The sequence below is a fragment of the Vicugna pacos genome, chromosome 22, assembly GCF_048564905.1.
Source record: "Vicugna pacos chromosome 22, VicPac4, whole genome shotgun sequence".
Taxonomy (NCBI): Eukaryota; Metazoa; Chordata; class Mammalia; order Artiodactyla; family Camelidae; genus Vicugna; species Vicugna pacos.
Genome location: NC_133008.1, coordinates 5523241 through 5539927, shown reverse-complemented (window position 1 = coordinate 5539927; position 16687 = coordinate 5523241). Strand labels below are relative to the sequence as shown.

Sequence of the window (16687 nt, the reverse complement as noted above, 5' to 3'; positions counted from 1 at the left end):
TCAGACTTATTTCACTTTCTAGGAAACTCTTGCATGTCTCTGAAATTTCATAAGCTCAAATCCTATCCCTTCGACATGGAAATATAACACCATCCTGCCCAACACACGAACTTGACTTTCTCTCCTTTCTTTTCCTCTCTCTCCTCCTGCCTTTCACATCCTCTCCAAATAATTCAAAACTACCTTTTAAAATTCATTTCAAATGAGCTTTTCAAATAACCCTTCCTTGCCAGACCGCTCCACAATCACACACAGGTGTCCCTCTTTTAACTACTCATCTCACCACTTTTCTTCATACCCAAGAGTCTCGTGTTAACACATTTATTGGTGGGAATCTGTTTAATTTCTGCCTCCACCATGCAAATCTAGGCTTTCTGAGAGAACTGAGTCTGAGTCCATTTGCTCCCTGCTCTCCAAACCTAACCAGGTGTCTTTCTTTAATTACACGCTCAAACCCTCTGCTGAATGAATAAAATTAAAGAAAGACTATTTCAGAGTATCCCTTTTTTCCTTCCTCCGTGGCAGAAATTTATTTCATTCACTTACTCAATAAAATGTTTTGAATTCCTCCAATGTGTCAAGGCCTGTGAGAATTAAATGATAAATAAGAGAGACTCTTTCCTCAAGGTCCTTCGAAGTTACTGGGGGATAAAACATATGTATTCAGGTAACCATTACGAGCCGACGAAAGGAACCACACACTTTTTTGCTACTATGGTTGAATTTCAGTCCTCTGCAGTTGTCAATGTGCCTGCTCCTGTGAGAAGACGTTAGGTGAACTCCTGAGTCAACTGGATTTGAAGCCTCTGGTTCTATCACGGCGGCCTTGCTTGACAGCGTCTAAACCATCTGGGCAGCAGCCTCCTCATCTGCGCCCTGGTCAGTTTTCTACTGGAGAGAGAATTCTGTCTCTACATACAAAGTCTGTAGCAGGTTACTACAGGTCTCACAGCAATGAAGACACACAGATGGCAAATAAGCACAAAAGGATACTGAGCATCACTAACCACGAGGGAAACGCAAATTAAACCCACAGTGAGATGGCACCACACAGCTATCAGATGCCTAAAATAAAAAATGACCCACCTGATGTGTGTGTGCAGGTGGGGAAACTGACCCAGGCACACAGTGCTGGTGAGAATGAGAAACGGTGCCGCCACTTGGGGAAACAACTTCTGACAGTTGCTTAGAACACAAAGCACAGCCACAACAGCTACACCACCACCCAGCATTTGCCCAGGGAAATGAACACTTGCGTTAACACAAACACCTGCACACACACACTGGTTGCAGCTTGGTTTGTAAGACCCCCAAACTGAAGACCGACCCAGACGTCCCTCAACAGTCGGTTCAGCAAACTATGACTCGTCCCTATCATGCACCACTGCTAGGAGTTACAGAGGAACCGACTATTTCTACCCGCCTCAATCCTGACGAATCTCGACCCGTGCTCACTGCAAAAGAGCAAACCCCAAACGGTTATGCACTGTATGATCCCATTGACACAACATTCTAGAAATGCCAGAATTAAAGAAATGGGGAACGCATCACAGGTTTCCAGGGACTGAGAGATGGCAGAGTGGGGGGGGGGGTCTGCACGGCTGAGAAGGAGTAACAGGAAGGATCCTCAAGGGGATGTTCTGCGTCTTGACTGTATCCATGTTAATATCCTAGTTATGATACTGCAGTAAAACCTAGAGAGATGCTACCATTGGGGAAACCGCGTGAAAGGTTATAGGCCCTCTTTGCTATTTCTTATAGCTGCACTGCAATCTACAGTTATCTCAACATGAAGAGGTTGATTTTTAAAAGTCAAAAGATGGAGGCAAAATCAGGGAAACAAGTATGTCAGTTTGTCAGTTACGGCATGAGCCTCAGAACCCTGACATCATAATGGCCAGAACCCTGCCTGCGGCAGAAGCTCAGGCTTCGTCGAGGAGTTCACAGCACTCTGCCAAGTGCTGGAGACACACTCGGTTTCCAGAGCACAGAGCTGAAGACGACAGGATGTTCACCTCAAGCAATGAACTTGCAGGTGATCATTCAAGGTTTGACTATATGAGGTAATCTTTTCATACACTATTTTTTCACTGTTAACATTCCATTTACTTACTATATTTCAACTAAAAAGTTGTCCAGGATATAATGTAAGTTGACAATGTTGTGTTAATTTCTGGGGTACAGCATAGCAGTGCGGTCACACACACACGTACAGACACTATTTTTGATCATCAGAGCAGGCTGGTGGTCCCAGGAGGGGCTTTGTTTCCTCTAAAAGATACGAACTCCTTTTTACCATCAGCACTGCTTTCATGAAAAGCTACTCATGTCTGTAAGATTCAGCGCCGCTGAGCACCAGGCACAGGTTTGACGTTCTTGGCTGGGGGTGGGGCTCACTTTCTTGACTTCATGGGAAAGAATTTTCTGTAGATTTATGATAATCACTGGTCTATGTATCAGTTTTCAAGCTCATGTTCAATTCAGGTGTTTTACCTCTTATGACCAGAAGCTCTGTTAGCGCTTAGCTGCAGCTCAGCCAAATAACAGCGAAGCACTTCTTCGTATTTAGAAACATTTTAATGAGTCCAGTAACATTTCCGGAACTTTGAGAATGTTTCCCAAATATCTAAATATTGATTTACAATATAGTCAATTTACCACAATCCTCACTTATTTAAATTTTTGTGTTAAAATGAAACCAAACTGTAATTACTTCTCTGTAATCTTCATATAACTTTATCTGTGTTAGCCCACAAATTATCCTATTTGGGTTTTCCTTGCTTTTGATTAGTTTTTTATCTTCTTGTAATACACTCATCACTTAAGTTTGTTCCTCTTCCTTATAGTTTACCAATCAACTCTGCTCTTTTCTCCTTTTCCCCACCTCAAAGTGTGCCATGCCTTGGCACTTTGTCCCTGATAAACTGTTTCCCATCCACATCAACCCCCTAAGCGACCTCATTTCTTTCAGTTGCTTTCTATAATTTACCAACTCCTGACTGGGAGCTGTGAAGCCTTGTTCGGGAGACTGAGGCTAATTTTTAGTGTCCACCTTGACATTTAACATAAACTCCATCAAATACTTGACCAGTGACTAGCTGTTCTGTGGTGTTTGATGTTTTGCAGGGAAAGCCCTTCTATTGAGGTGGACGCCCATGGGGACAACGCGTCACCGTATGAGGGCACCCAACGTGTTGTGATGATGTTCGGCCCAGCCAAGCTCCAAACAGGCTGGAGGAAGAAGAAGAGGCAGCTGTTCCTGTACAGGGACAAACTACTGATCTCCAACACCAAGTATGCACATACTATGCTCTCTCGATAATCGTCAAGTTGCATGTTCACTACCCCTTACTGTAAAACATGTGGCAGGCAGGGGCTCTCTTGTATGGGGCTTACAGACAGACGATAAATCGGGGGGAAATTACTGACCATTACTACTGCTTTTGATAAAAGGTAGGCAGGATGCCATGTAAAGATGATGAGCCCGTATGACACAGGGGTGTCCAGCAGGACCACTCCAATTGGCAGCCGTTAAGCTAGACCCACGGGGTGAGCAGCAGCCATCATTCCCAAAGCGCCTGCACCTTGTAGGCTGGGGGAACAGCCTGGACCCTGGAAGGGAGAAGTTCACTGAAGGCCAATGTGACAGGAGCCCACAGCATGGGGCGTATCTGGCAGGATACTGTGTTCAGGGGGTCCAGTCACATGGGGTCCCACAGGCCACAGGAAGGGGTGGAAACACTATGCTGAAGGGCTGTAACCAGCAGTCACCACATCTGGTTTGTATTTGCAAAACTTTCTGCACGTGGGAGGTCTCTCTCCCTCCTCTTAGAAGCCCACCAATCCGATTGCATTAGACTCTTACCTTGATGACCTCATTTAACCTTAATCACACCAGAAAAGCTCTGTCTCCAAATACAGTCTTACTGTGAGTGAGGGCTTCAGTGGATAAAAGGAGGCGCTGGCAGAGATGGGGGAGTTGAAATTCCGTCGGTAGCTGTAACTAGCAGGCCCGAGCGCTGCCACCCTGCACAAGTTCTTACGATTTTTAGCAAACTACCTTCAAGATCATTCCCATAACAAAATTTGAGTATATTCATGACCATTATGCATATGAAGAATTTTGCATATTTTCCAGAAAGAAACAACAGCTAATTATACAGCATCCTGGAACAAGAAACTTCTTTCTTCCCTGCCAGGCCTCACTCCTAGATGGAGTGTTGCGTTATGTCCTGAATCAATCGGCTAAACATAATAACCTGAGTTTACCACCAAGTGTTTCCACTTAGCCTTAAGAAGGGGGGGAAACTAAGCTTCCACTCTTCCCCAGCTCACCTGCAGTGCAGCTGGAAACTGAGCCATCCTTGGATTTCTCCCTCAGAAAGCAGCACACACGGAATAGCTGACTAACTGCTACCTTTGTATCTGGTCATAAGAAGTGTATTTTAGTTTGTGTGTAATCATACACGGGGCTTCAGTGTTTCCTTCTTCACTAATGTTTCTACAGTTGTGGGAGATGCTGAAACTCAGTGAGAATCCTCTTGAGATTTTTGTCATCGTTTTCCTACTACACACATTAGACACTTCTGTTCTCAAGACTTGCCGCCAGATACAGCCTTCACTATCACTTCTGATATTCACTAGAATGCTCAGGAAGTTACTTTCTACCAAACAGTTTAGTTTTTACAACAGGATCTCTATGGTAAATATTAAGATACTAATACTAGTAGACACCCATGAAGAATTGCACATGGGGACTGCACAGAGCACGCCCATCTTTACGCATCATTATCCTCAAATTTAGTTAGTAAAGAACGCAGAGACAATGAAAGACACTTTATTTAACTCTAAAGATGAAGATTACTAAAAACTTAGCAGTGAAAGGACAGAGATACTTACAGGATACTTCACGACCCCAGCTCCCAAGCATCTCAGGGAACACCCCTACCTTAGAAAAGGGGAATCTTCCTAGGACCTTGTAAGTCCCACAGCTCACTGGGGCTCACCCTCTGGTATAAAGGTTAAGGGGGAGGAGAAGAGAGGGGTACCTGTCTTGTCAATACATCGTAATACGGGACACATGATAGAAATGCAAACTTGAGTCCTGTTCACCCTTCTCTTCCTGAGAAACTTAACATGAGATTCATCCTCTAACTCCTACTGGGAAAATCTCAAGAGTAGGTGACTGGATGTGAAGGAACACAGTCAGGCCCTAGGAGAATCCCCTAGACCAGAAAGCTTTCTTGTGGTACATTTTAAGTATTTCCATACTAACATCTGACTTTTTGATACCATGTAACAAGATTTACCATCTCACTCACCAAATCAAAGAACACTGCCATCAGAAAAGCTGGTGGCTCTGCACAAAGAGGACGAAGGAGGTGGAGGCAGAGGTGGGTACTTCAGGGAACTATAGGTCAACAAGCATGAATGCCAAGTGCTTGTCAGAATAGGCTCATGAGTTAGGCTGTCTGGGTTCCAACCCCTTTTTCGTTGCTTTTGGCAATTTACTTAGCCTTCCTGTGAGTTCCCTCACCTATAAAATGGGGCGAATAATGACTATACGGTGTGGTTGTTTGGCAATTAAGTGAAATAACATTTATAAAATATCTAGACCAGTGCTTGCAATATGGTAAGTGCTCAGGGTTACAGGAGAGTCATTTGTGAAGCCATGCTCTGGGTTTCTGGACAACTTCCTGGTTTACGTTCAAGGGAGTGCATAATCGTGGCACCTGATGGAACTAAGGAGAGAATTACTGAAGTAAGTTTTCCCAGGTCAGTATATCTGAAAGTTTCCACATGGTACCTTGAGAGTCTATACACACAGACGCCTACATGAGAAGGGTAATGTGTAACATCTAGCAGGTATGTATCTATCAATCCCACCGCCACATAATTCCATCTTGATGATGACTTTAGTCATTGTCTAGAAACATAATTTTATCTGACCGTTGTGTTTCATGCAAATCTTCAAATACGCAGACATAGAGTAAAACTGATGAAACAGAATGTAGCAAAAGACCATCTTGTATCAGAAGGTGAGTTTCCATCACATTTACACTCATGGTGCCCGAAGCTTTGTATCTACACCTTTCAGGTGGGCTTCCTGAGAAATTATTTTCATTCCATAAATCACACTGAAGAGTTGTAGCTTAACTACATGAATCAGTGGAGTCATAGGAATTCCTGCACATGAGGGGACTCTGAGCTGACTTAACCTTGAGTATTTCTACATGTGGTTCTGAACAGCACGGCTTCTAGAGCGCTGGCCCCAAGTTCTCTCGGCATCCTTCACAGGGTGTGGAGCTATGATTAAATCAAATGCTACGCCTACGTGAACGGTACACGTGTGAATTAACCAAAAGATATGGTCATTTGATGTCAGAAGTCGAAGGAGAATAGGCAGAAACAGTCAGAAAGCAGGTTTCCTGGTGACAGTCACCTTCTCACCCCTCAGAGGCACATGAGAAGCATGACCTTCACTTACACAGAAGACGTCCTGGCCACCGGTCTGGGATTGACTGATTCACTGATTTTTAAGATGGGTTTAGTCTGTATGCTAACATTTTTTCAGCTTTAGCTAGAATCTAAGAGAAAATGGTATGGACAAAATCTTAAGGAAGGAAATTTAAAATAACCTATCCTTCAAAAGCTAGGGAATCTTAAACATTAAGGTCAAAAATGTATTCTAAACCCCTTTGTCTCTGTCAAAAAGACTGCATAACTATTTTTACAAATCATGTATCATGTAACTTTGTTCAGTCCCTGCAATACTTTTTGAAGCAAGAAATGAATGAATAATACATTAATTAGAATAATTATAAAAACTAAATATATAATAACAAATACAAGAATAAATGATTTAACGGTTCTCTGATTTCTACAATATAAACCATTCTCAATTCTCAGCATTCAGAAAATGCCTATTTGCTGCCATCAAAGTACTTTCAGAGCCTTCCTCAACCAGCCTCTGCTCAACACACACTGGGCACAGGCCTGCCTAACCACTCCCTGGGCTGTGCACAGAGGGTCATAGGGATGAAGGAGCCATGCTTTGCCTGCAGCAGCAAGAACTAGCATTTCAGCATGAACACAGTGGCTCCATTACGTTTAAGAAACAAACTAACAGAAGTCTTGTGTGGTTATCTTTGCAGGTATAGATGGAACTTTAAAATCAAATACGAAATCCCATTGAAGAACGTGTGGATGGGCGATTGCACAAATAAAGCAGGAGAAGCCATCAATGCACCCAAGTCCTTCGTCTTGGGCTGGCCCACGGTCAACTTTGTGGCCAACTTTAAGTAAGACCTATAGCTTGGTCCTGTCTATTACATGAGTTTGGAAGGAAAATATTTTAATTAGATTATATATTCAGTCAGTGACTCACTCTCTGACCTCCCATGATGACATGTGTTATGCCGTACACCATGCCCCTCAAAAAGGGTTTTAGGTGCAACTGATGGTAAATAGGGGGAACTACTGGAGGACTTTCCTTTAGTTTTGATCCGTGGTTTTTCAAGTGGGCTACAGGAGCCCCATGGGGAGCGGGACCATCACGTGTCCGTGGTGTTCCTGTAAGTGGAAGGAGGATCACGAGGTCAAGTGTCCAGGGCCCTCTCTAACAGCCTGCGCCCGATGCCCAGAGAGCATCTCTGTTTCTAAATCCCCGCAATGTCTTTCTTGACCAAGTACTATCAAGTAGTCCAATTACATTTGAAAAATTGTCTTTACACTCCCAAGTGAATTCCTTTAAAGACAGGATTTAATTATAGAAATAAAATGAATCATCATATATTAGATAGTCCTAATTGCTGTGCACGGACTATCTTCTTTGGGTGTCTGTAGACAGGTCACCATCTTCAAACAAAGGTATGATTCCATGGAGTGCAGGTCAGTTTACCAAGACACATTCTTGGTTAGAGTGAGGACGGGGAACGTGGCCATCCTGAGTCAGCACTTCTGCGTTCACGGGGGTCATGCAACTTTCACACGTGCCACCTGCAACAACCACAGCCCAAGTCTCATTCTCCTCGTGCACATCGAGTGTGCATCACACGCACGCAACTCTTCTGTCTTGCCCTCCTCACCCCGTGCTACCAAAATCTCACCTATCATTATAAAGACAACTACAATGTTACCAGGCTGTTAATGTATGAAATTCTAGACTGCAGCTGTTGACTTAAAGAAAATTCCCAAAGCTTTCTGGGAAGAATCATGTATTTGTATCATTCTCTACATATTTTCTTTCAATGAATTATTTCTCTAAAGATTAATGCTATTATTTAATACCGTTTCCATGTGGCAAGTGAAAGGAGGCAGTTTCAATTGGGAATATACAAAGGTTTTGATAACGGAATGTCCAACAAACATTTTTTCTAATAAGGGGGGAAATGAAAAAGCCATGTTTACATGTTATACTGGTTATAAAGGCTGCATAAACACACATAAGGCAGTAACACTGCCTGGCACCTAGTGCCTGGCTATTTGCTGTTTTACTCTTCTGCAGACTGGCCCGAGTCATTACAAGCTGTGTTCATGCACATATGCAGGGTGGGGAAATCAGTGGGCATTCTACTTCCCCGATGAACTGGGTCTGATACGGTGATGGCAAAGGCAGGAGCAGTGCTGTTGGCAGGAAAATAAAATGTGGCAGCCCCTTTACAACAGCCACGAGAAATGAACAGATACATCCACACAAAAATTTATACAGAAATGTCCAGAGCAGCATTATCCACAGTAGCCAAAAAAAAAAAAAATTAGAAACGACCTAAGTGTTTACCAACTGAGGAATGGATAAACAAAAGGTGGGGTGGGGGCTGAGAATCGGGGTGGAATCGGGAGTCAGTGCTTAATGGACACAAGAGTTCTTTTGCTATTGAGTGATGAAAACAGTCCAGAACGAGACCGTGGTAATGGCTGCACAACACTGTTGATGTACTGAAGGTCATGAATGGGCAATCTGCCGGTACGTGTAATTTATCACAATAAATAAAAGCCTAGTAGGAGGTAAATCCATGTGGGAATGGACGTTAAAGCGTTTCAGTTTTGGAGATTAAAATGCTGCAGAGACTGTAGCAGAGACAACAGGAATCTCTAATTTAGCAATAGGCAGATTGACCTTCACCAGAGGGTTATAGTCATGAAGCACTCATTTAATGAATTACAACTGGCCAGATGCTCTACATATAAAGGAATACAGTATGGTAGGGTTTCTTCACAAAAAGATGTGAATGGAACACAAGAGTTCCATTCAAACGCCAATTCTTAAGTAACTCAAATACTGCAGCTCTTTACCTGTAAATGGCACCTCAGCTGAGGGAACACTCTGGGGTATGATTAACCCCTTTTCAGTGTCGGAACTTGAAGCTCAGAGTGGTTAAGTGACTCGCCCACGATGACACAGCTTGCATCATACAGAGCTGCACTTAGGGGTTTACATTTCAAACCAACTGCTCTCCCACTCTAAGACCTACTTCCCATTGCTCTAGCACTGCTTATAAAAGAGCAGGGCCCATCACAAGCCCAGTTATGAGGAGGTAACACTGACACATGCAGCCCCATCAGTAACCACAGGACGCTGATACATTTATCGGAACAGTGTTTAACATGTCAGTACAAGAATTTTATGCGGTTTAATTTCTTTCTCTCAATTTTTAATCTTGCAGTTCTTCAGAAAGAAGGGACAAATGGCACGCCTTCCTTGAGAGGTATTTTGTCAGGACGCGTATTGCACATCTTTAATCCATGAGAAAAGAGCACAGATCCCTTCCAGGCAGGGCCCCCCCACTCTCCTTCCTCCGCTTGGTGGGAACTGTCAGATGGCCCTCAAACCCCTGGAGCTCTGCCCCGGCCGCTCCTGTAACTGACACGCTGTCCCTTACAAGCACGTTCTGCTTCTTTTTGCTCATACTGTTCATCTCTCCTGTTCCCCTTCTCTCCGTCCTAATGCTTGGCGCTAACACGATTCTCAATATATACACTCAATTCCCAGAAACGCAGCTTACTTACTGTCCTGAGTGGTTCTCAAAGCAACTGTGCCTTCCTCCCCTGGAACCCAGGAAGGTGCCGGGGGCCCTCTCATCTAGGCAAGAAAAGCTGAGGACTGGCTCTGCTGCCCAAATCTTACATGACAAGGCAACCTGTTCTTTTCTGGGTCACGTCTTATTTTCCTGAAATATTTCTGCATCTTTTCTCCCAGCCCCTGATTTGATTCTGCTGAATCTATCCATACGCTTTTCAAAAATAACAAAGTATACTTAAAGGATTGACTTGAAACAAGCTAAGGGCTAATTCACTGACTCCACTTTAGATACATCGATCTCGCCAAGGAGAAGGAGCAGCCAAAAACCATTCCACTGAAAATCTTTACCGAGGACATCAACAACTGTGCCTCTGTAAGTGCTTTCAGGACCAGTAACTTAAATTCCAGGTTCCTGACTTAGTAAAATGAAAGGGGATAGAGAGACAGAAAGAGAGGACAGGGGAATGGAAGGGAGAAAGGAAGAGAGGGCAGGGGAGGAGGGAGTATTTAGAAAGCACTATGTGGGAACATGGATTTCCCTGGGAAAGTGTGTCCCTGCATATATAAACAGTGGGCCCTAGGCAAGATGAAGCAAGGAGAGCCCACCACAGCAACAGCGCTTCAGCATGGGAAGAACAGTGCCTGTGGAGTGTCCGTACTATGTCTCCAGGTCCTTCTAACAGCAACTACACTGGCTGGTAATAGAGTGATTTTCACAAGCAGGTTTTTCCTATTGGAATTAAACATTGTTTTCTAAATGTACCACCACTTATATAATTGTAGTTTGGGTTGTTTCCAGTTTTTATTTTTCCTGTGATGTAATGTTTGCAAAAATAGCAAACTTGCAGAAAAGTCACAAAAGTGAAAACAATACGCAAAAGATCACCCCAAATACCCTTTACCTACATAAACCTATTTAGCAACGTTTTGCTTGATTTCTTGCTGTCCCCTCTACTACACTCTGTACGTGTATGTGTCTAAGTATTTGAGGATCATAGACACACCATGGCCCAATATCCTTAAACACTTAAGGATATTCTCTCATATACCCAACAGACAGCTCCAAGTTTCAGCAAATTTAACACTGACCACTCATGTCCCCACCGTGTCATTAACTGAACTAGCTGTGATGTGCTGCGGGACAACCTGTGTGCCCTCTTGGAATTCTCAGCTTTCTTTCTAGCTTAAGCTGTTATATTTTGTGACCCACAAATCCTTTCAAAGAAACACCTATTTTACTGGAATGCTGTTTACTAGCTTCGTGTTACAAAAACAAATGAAAGTCAGTTATAATCGGGGGCTGGGCTCTACATGTACTGCACTGTGTCACTGCCTCAATGCAAGCTTTGCCTGTAGAATATAGATCATAATATTACAGTAATTATCTACTCACCTGTTTTAATTTTTAATTTAGAGCAATGTTTCTCATTTTTTTAACAGTCTATAACAATAAAAATACTGAATACACACACAGTGAATGATGTCATCAACCTCTCACTGTCAAAGCTGGGAATCACTGTAAGTTACCTGCAAGTTCTTTTTACTTAGAAACCAAATTTTATTTTTGACACGGGTTTGTGTGTGTGTGTGTGTGTGTGTGTGTGTGTGTGTGGTGTACCTCCCATCATGAGACAGCGGACTATTACAAACAGGTAAGTCATATTCTGTCCCCCTGAATTTAGAAACTGAAAGCAGCAGAGCTAGATTATCAGCCTGCACAACAGTGTTAGTCTTGTATTCCCGTTAAAATCCTGTGCGAGTTTAAAGTGATAACATAACGAATGCAGGCGGTAACTTTAGAGAACTAATAACACCCTCTTTATTGTGTACATTATATACCAGAAAGTACACTATGTCCATGACTCCAGATAGTCCCTACTCTATTGGACTGTTGTTTCTGTATCTTTGTCCCTATACCCCGACTCCTGATTGTCACCTGAGGACTCTATCTTGCTATGATAAATCCTACATGAGCTGTTTTGCTGTAAGTTTGGCATAAGGATCGCTGGCTAGAAGCCACATCCCCTTGAGGCAGGTCCTGCAGAGGAGGCGGCTAATGCCTCTTGTCCGTTGGTAAAGGAAACCAGTTGTGGTAAGACCATGGATCTGGGGACGTGCGTGTACACAGCGCTTTCACCTTGTCTTGCCTTCCAGTCTCTGCTCCTTTATGTTTTGCTATGTCTGCTGTCACTCGTAAAACGTTTTTGGTGAAAGACACGGCTTCATTACAGGATGAAGCTGTGCAAGGGAAAAAAGGCGGGGGGGAGACTGACGTTCAGATGGACAGAACTGAAGGACGCACCTCTGCTTACATACGATTCTCTGTAAATGGGAAAACATCCTGCTACTGAGACATGACAAGCACAGGACCTGCGACCAGCACTGTTTCACACACGTTCTGCTTTACCTTCCCGTAGAGGACTCTTTACAATAATGCAGAAGCCCTTATGGTTTAACCTTGTTTCCAATGGGATTTCCAGCATTTCTAGGCAGTCATTCTGCTGGGAGAGAGTATTCTCTGCGTCTCACTTGTGCTCTAGGTCAGAGTCCTTGTCTCCTGTCCCCATGGCACGGGGCTGGGCGCCACCAAAGCCACTGGGCAGACATTTCTCTCCCGTCTCCAGCCCTCTTGGGCATTTCCCTCCTTTTGCTCCCAGCTGCTGAGCCGATGCTGCCTTTCAAGTTTGTCTTGCTCAAGAACAGTCTTGGCAGAGTACGTGGCTCTGGACGACATGCTAGTCTGGGCAGGGGTGTTTAAAGGAAAAGCTAACATTCTCTAAGGAGTCTGGAGACAGTAAAAGGGAGGACTCTTGAGATTAGACTTTCCGTTCATAGTGGGGGGGCATTCCTGTGATTTTTTATGTCATGGACCGCCCACAAAGGAAAGGGCTGTTTGCACTGTGGTTCCACAGATCCTCAGCCTTTATCAAAAGAGACAAAAATCTCACATGGACTATTGGAGGCTGCAAGAAGGACCAGGAGTTAGTACTGATATCAGGACTGTTAACTCAAAAACTGTTTCACCCCCCTGGATGAAATACCATTTCTACAGCCCAAATTCTTCCTTTTTGGAAATATAACGAATGCTAAAGAAATGTGTTCAAGTACCTACTGGGAAAGATCTGCAGTGACACATAGTTCTTTTCTGTTCCCAAGGGCTCTGAGAAAGACTACCAGCTGTGGGTGACTGCTGGCAAGAAAAACGCCTCATACCCACTCATTGGTAAGTGTCAGGGGAAACCTAAGGTGGGCTGATTGCATAAAAAACTGTAACCCTCAAGTCTCAACGTGACAGTCAGTCTGAAGCTTAAATACCCTCAACAATGAAACTCTCATGCAACACTCACTCATACATTTATTCAATGACCCCAGGCACTTGCTCTACGGCATGGATAACATCTCTTCTTTCTCCAGCTTATAGTCTAGTTGGGGACAGAAAGTGAATTTTTCTCCACTACTTTTTTTACTTGACAAACACAGCTACCTCGAAAACCTTTATTAATTTACTTACTCATTTCCTTCCTTCATTACATAGGCATGAAAACAACACAAATCAGAGTATCTTTTCTCACACGTTATTTTCCACATTCCAGTGTTCAAGTTCTCTCTTCCACTTCCTAACCACTAAGTAGCCTCTATTTTACAAGAATCTTCTAAGATCCAGCTGTGCCTATGGATCCAGTATTTAGTGAGTATCTCCTTCATGCCCAAAACTTTTCTCACCATCAGAGAAGAAAAACTGACATAATCACACTCAGACGCTTCAAGTCTTCGAGGCCTGAAGCACCTGCACTTGGCTGTTTCCCCAGCTGACTTCACCAGCACTGCCCTTGAGCTTTTCAATAAATAGATCACACTTCTCCTAAAACAGTTACTAGAGCAAATGAGCTGACATAATGACACCTCTCCTTGGATCAGGAAGTCTGTGCAGGGTGGTCCGTGAAAATAGAGGGATTAAAACAAGGGGAAGGACAGGGTCTGCAGCAGACCCTGCAATACAGTCATGGGAACCGTGACTCCTGCTACAAAACCTAGGGCACCCCATCTTACAGGCAGTATCTTTCTTTCTTTCTTTCTTTTAAATCTATTAAAAAATCCTACGGGGCTATTACTCTCTTTCTAGTGATCTCAAGTACACTTTCAAATGATCTGGAAACTCCAAACAACCAAGCTTTTCCTATGAAATGTACATTCCTAGTCTTAGAATATATGGGGTCACCAATACACAGCTGAGAACTCAAGTCCCCTCAACTATACATGATTCTTTTTAATGTTGACATCTTTGTAAATGTTAGTCAGCAATAAAGTGAAAAAAACTGAATACTTAGGTATATTTAAATAAAAGGCATTAATCACATACAATCAACATATGTGACAACTTGTAGCCTGAGGATGGCTTCACACAGCACGGCTGCTCTAAGAATCCCTAAGAGCCTGTCATTCATGATGACACCTGAGCAGTCGCTCCGCGGGCAGTTTTCACACGCTCCGAATTCTCAATCCTGGTCAGTTGCTTGTATTTTATTGATGTCATGGAAGCTTCCTTTGTACTAAAACTTGCAAGTCACTATGATTTTTGTTCTGAACAGAGCACCGAACTTGCATCTGCACCACATGAAAAGCAAAGGCAAGAGCTCCCCAAGTTACATTCAACAATAAGTCTGAACTCGAAGACAAGGAACATTCATTCTATTCTTTAAAAATGAAATCCACATCAATGCACAGGGGCCTTGAGGATTCCATGGAGCCAAAGATACTAAAGCACAAACGAGCAAAACAAATCACTTGGCAACTCCCAGTGACTTCCTGCCAAGTTTTCCATTCTGTAAACACTGATCTGCACTTGGCTTCTGAGTTTCCAACAACCTGCAGCGTCATGTCTAATCCTTCCCCGGCAGGGCCCCCTGAGGGGAAGGCAGCAGTGGGAGGGAACCTCAGAGACAAACCTCCCTGCTGCTGCTGAGCAGCTCTGGCTACTGAGCTGACAAAATGAATAACCTGTTTGTTGAGTTGACGTGCGTGAGGCGACAGAGACCATAGCAATTCCTCACACACACAGCCCCATTCTGTAAAGAATATTAAGCACCAATTGTTATTAAGGAATTACTTTGGCCCTTATGAGTCTAAGTGGGGTCAAGTGGTTGAAAGGAGGGATCTGAGGCCAGTAACTTGCCTGAGACATACAGACCTAGTGCGCCTGTCAAGGCAGAAACTAGGAGGCCAGCAGCACCCTCAGAGGGACACACAGGGGAAGTCAACGCTGTGTGACGCACTGACACAGCTACACATTCAAGCCAAGCACCGTGTCTGAGAACAGCTTTCTCTTTCCTTCTCAAACTCTTGCTTGGGCACCTGGCTTTTGCAGGGGGTCCTTCAGGTCACCCCACTTCATGCTCATTCAGGAGGCACAGACTTCTTTGCCCAGAGCCCCTAGGAGAACGGCAGCCACATCAGTGTGTTGCCCACGCTCATGGTAAGGTGGGTCTGATCACACCCATCGCCAGCAGCCTGAATCCATATTTACTTTATCTCCACACAGGCCACGAACACCCATTTGGCATTAAAACCAGCCACCTTCCAGCTACTGCGCTCCTGCCACAGGGACCAGAGGACTCCGCCTCACCTTCTGCCCTCCTGGAGGCCATCCTCTTGGAGAAGAGGTCCCCAGACACCCAAGGCCAGTTCGTCCTTAAGCCCAGGCACCCAGCCAGGAGCCAGCAGAGGAGAGGTGAGCCCCTTCCCTCCCTCAGGTGTCTTCTCTCGGCTCACATCTCTGCTCCTGAAACCAGACTCATGCAGAGCTGCTTCTCCATGTGGGGGTGCAGGGACAGTATAGGGGGGCACCCAGTACCCACCCAAGCTCAAGCTCAGAGAAACCCTAAATGTCTGAAACCAAGACCCAACTCATGACTAGGAAGGTTCAGTTTTTGATTCTTTTCATTCCTCCAGGCCGACTGCCCTTCTCTGTGTCTCCCTGGAGCTCTTCCTACATAAAATTGTGTGTGTTCATTACTGTGTGTCTTAATAACACATGAGCTTTTTCCAGCCTGGGAACACATCGTACTTGTCCCAGTGTTTGGTCCAGCATCTCAGACCCTCACGGGAGGTGGTCAGATGACTGTAGGACTTAGACGCAGCTGCAATGGAAGAATTCCAGTGGTGCAAAGTTATGGAGTTGAACTGGATTCCGTTATGGCCTTAGGCTGAAGTGGCCTTGAGGATTCTAGGGCCAGGCAGCTTGTGTCACGAAAGGCAGATCCTTTCGATGGGAGGAGGTTGACCGTCATTGGCTACTCAGAAAGCCAAACAGAAAATCTCAGAGTGGGAGAAAACCTCTTACAAAAGTAGGTGATTACCACACTCTGCTTCTTAGGGAATATCAAACTTTTTAGCGTTTACAGTGACATCTGACACTAGAATCTGCTGACAATACTTGTCAGGAACCTTGTGAACCTTGTGTAACTACAGCTTAAGTGACCCCCCACGACGCAGGGCAGAGGCAGGAGAGAGCGCTGTAAAGGGAAGCGCTGTCACTGGGACAGTCACCCCGGAGACTGATCAAGCCTCTCGGCTTCACTAGCAGTCTGCAGGGCCTGGGGAAGGAGGACACATGCACACCACAAGAAGCCAAGTAGCCAATGTCAGCATGCGGGAAATTCTATACAA

At 44.3% G+C, this 16687-nt stretch overlaps 2 protein-coding genes across 8 annotated transcripts in view; one reads left to right on the top strand and one right to left on the bottom strand.

Annotated features, from left to right (window-relative positions):
• LOC140688381 (ankyrin repeat domain-containing protein 26-like) overlaps positions 1-16687 on the bottom strand; it is a 129447-nt gene that overhangs the window by 79431 nt on the left and 33329 nt on the right. The gene's annotated exons all lie outside the window — the stretch shown is intronic.
• LOC140688531 (rho GTPase-activating protein 20-like) lies at positions 6954-15931 on the top strand. The gene is made up of 6 exons (XM_072948194.1): positions 6954-7301; positions 9666-9707; positions 10310-10394; positions 11462-11539; positions 13178-13244; positions 15561-15931. Exons 1-6 carry the CDS (start codon positions 7087-7089, stop codon positions 15929-15931), a joined length of 858 nt encoding a protein of 285 aa, XP_072804295.1. The 5' UTR covers positions 6954-7086.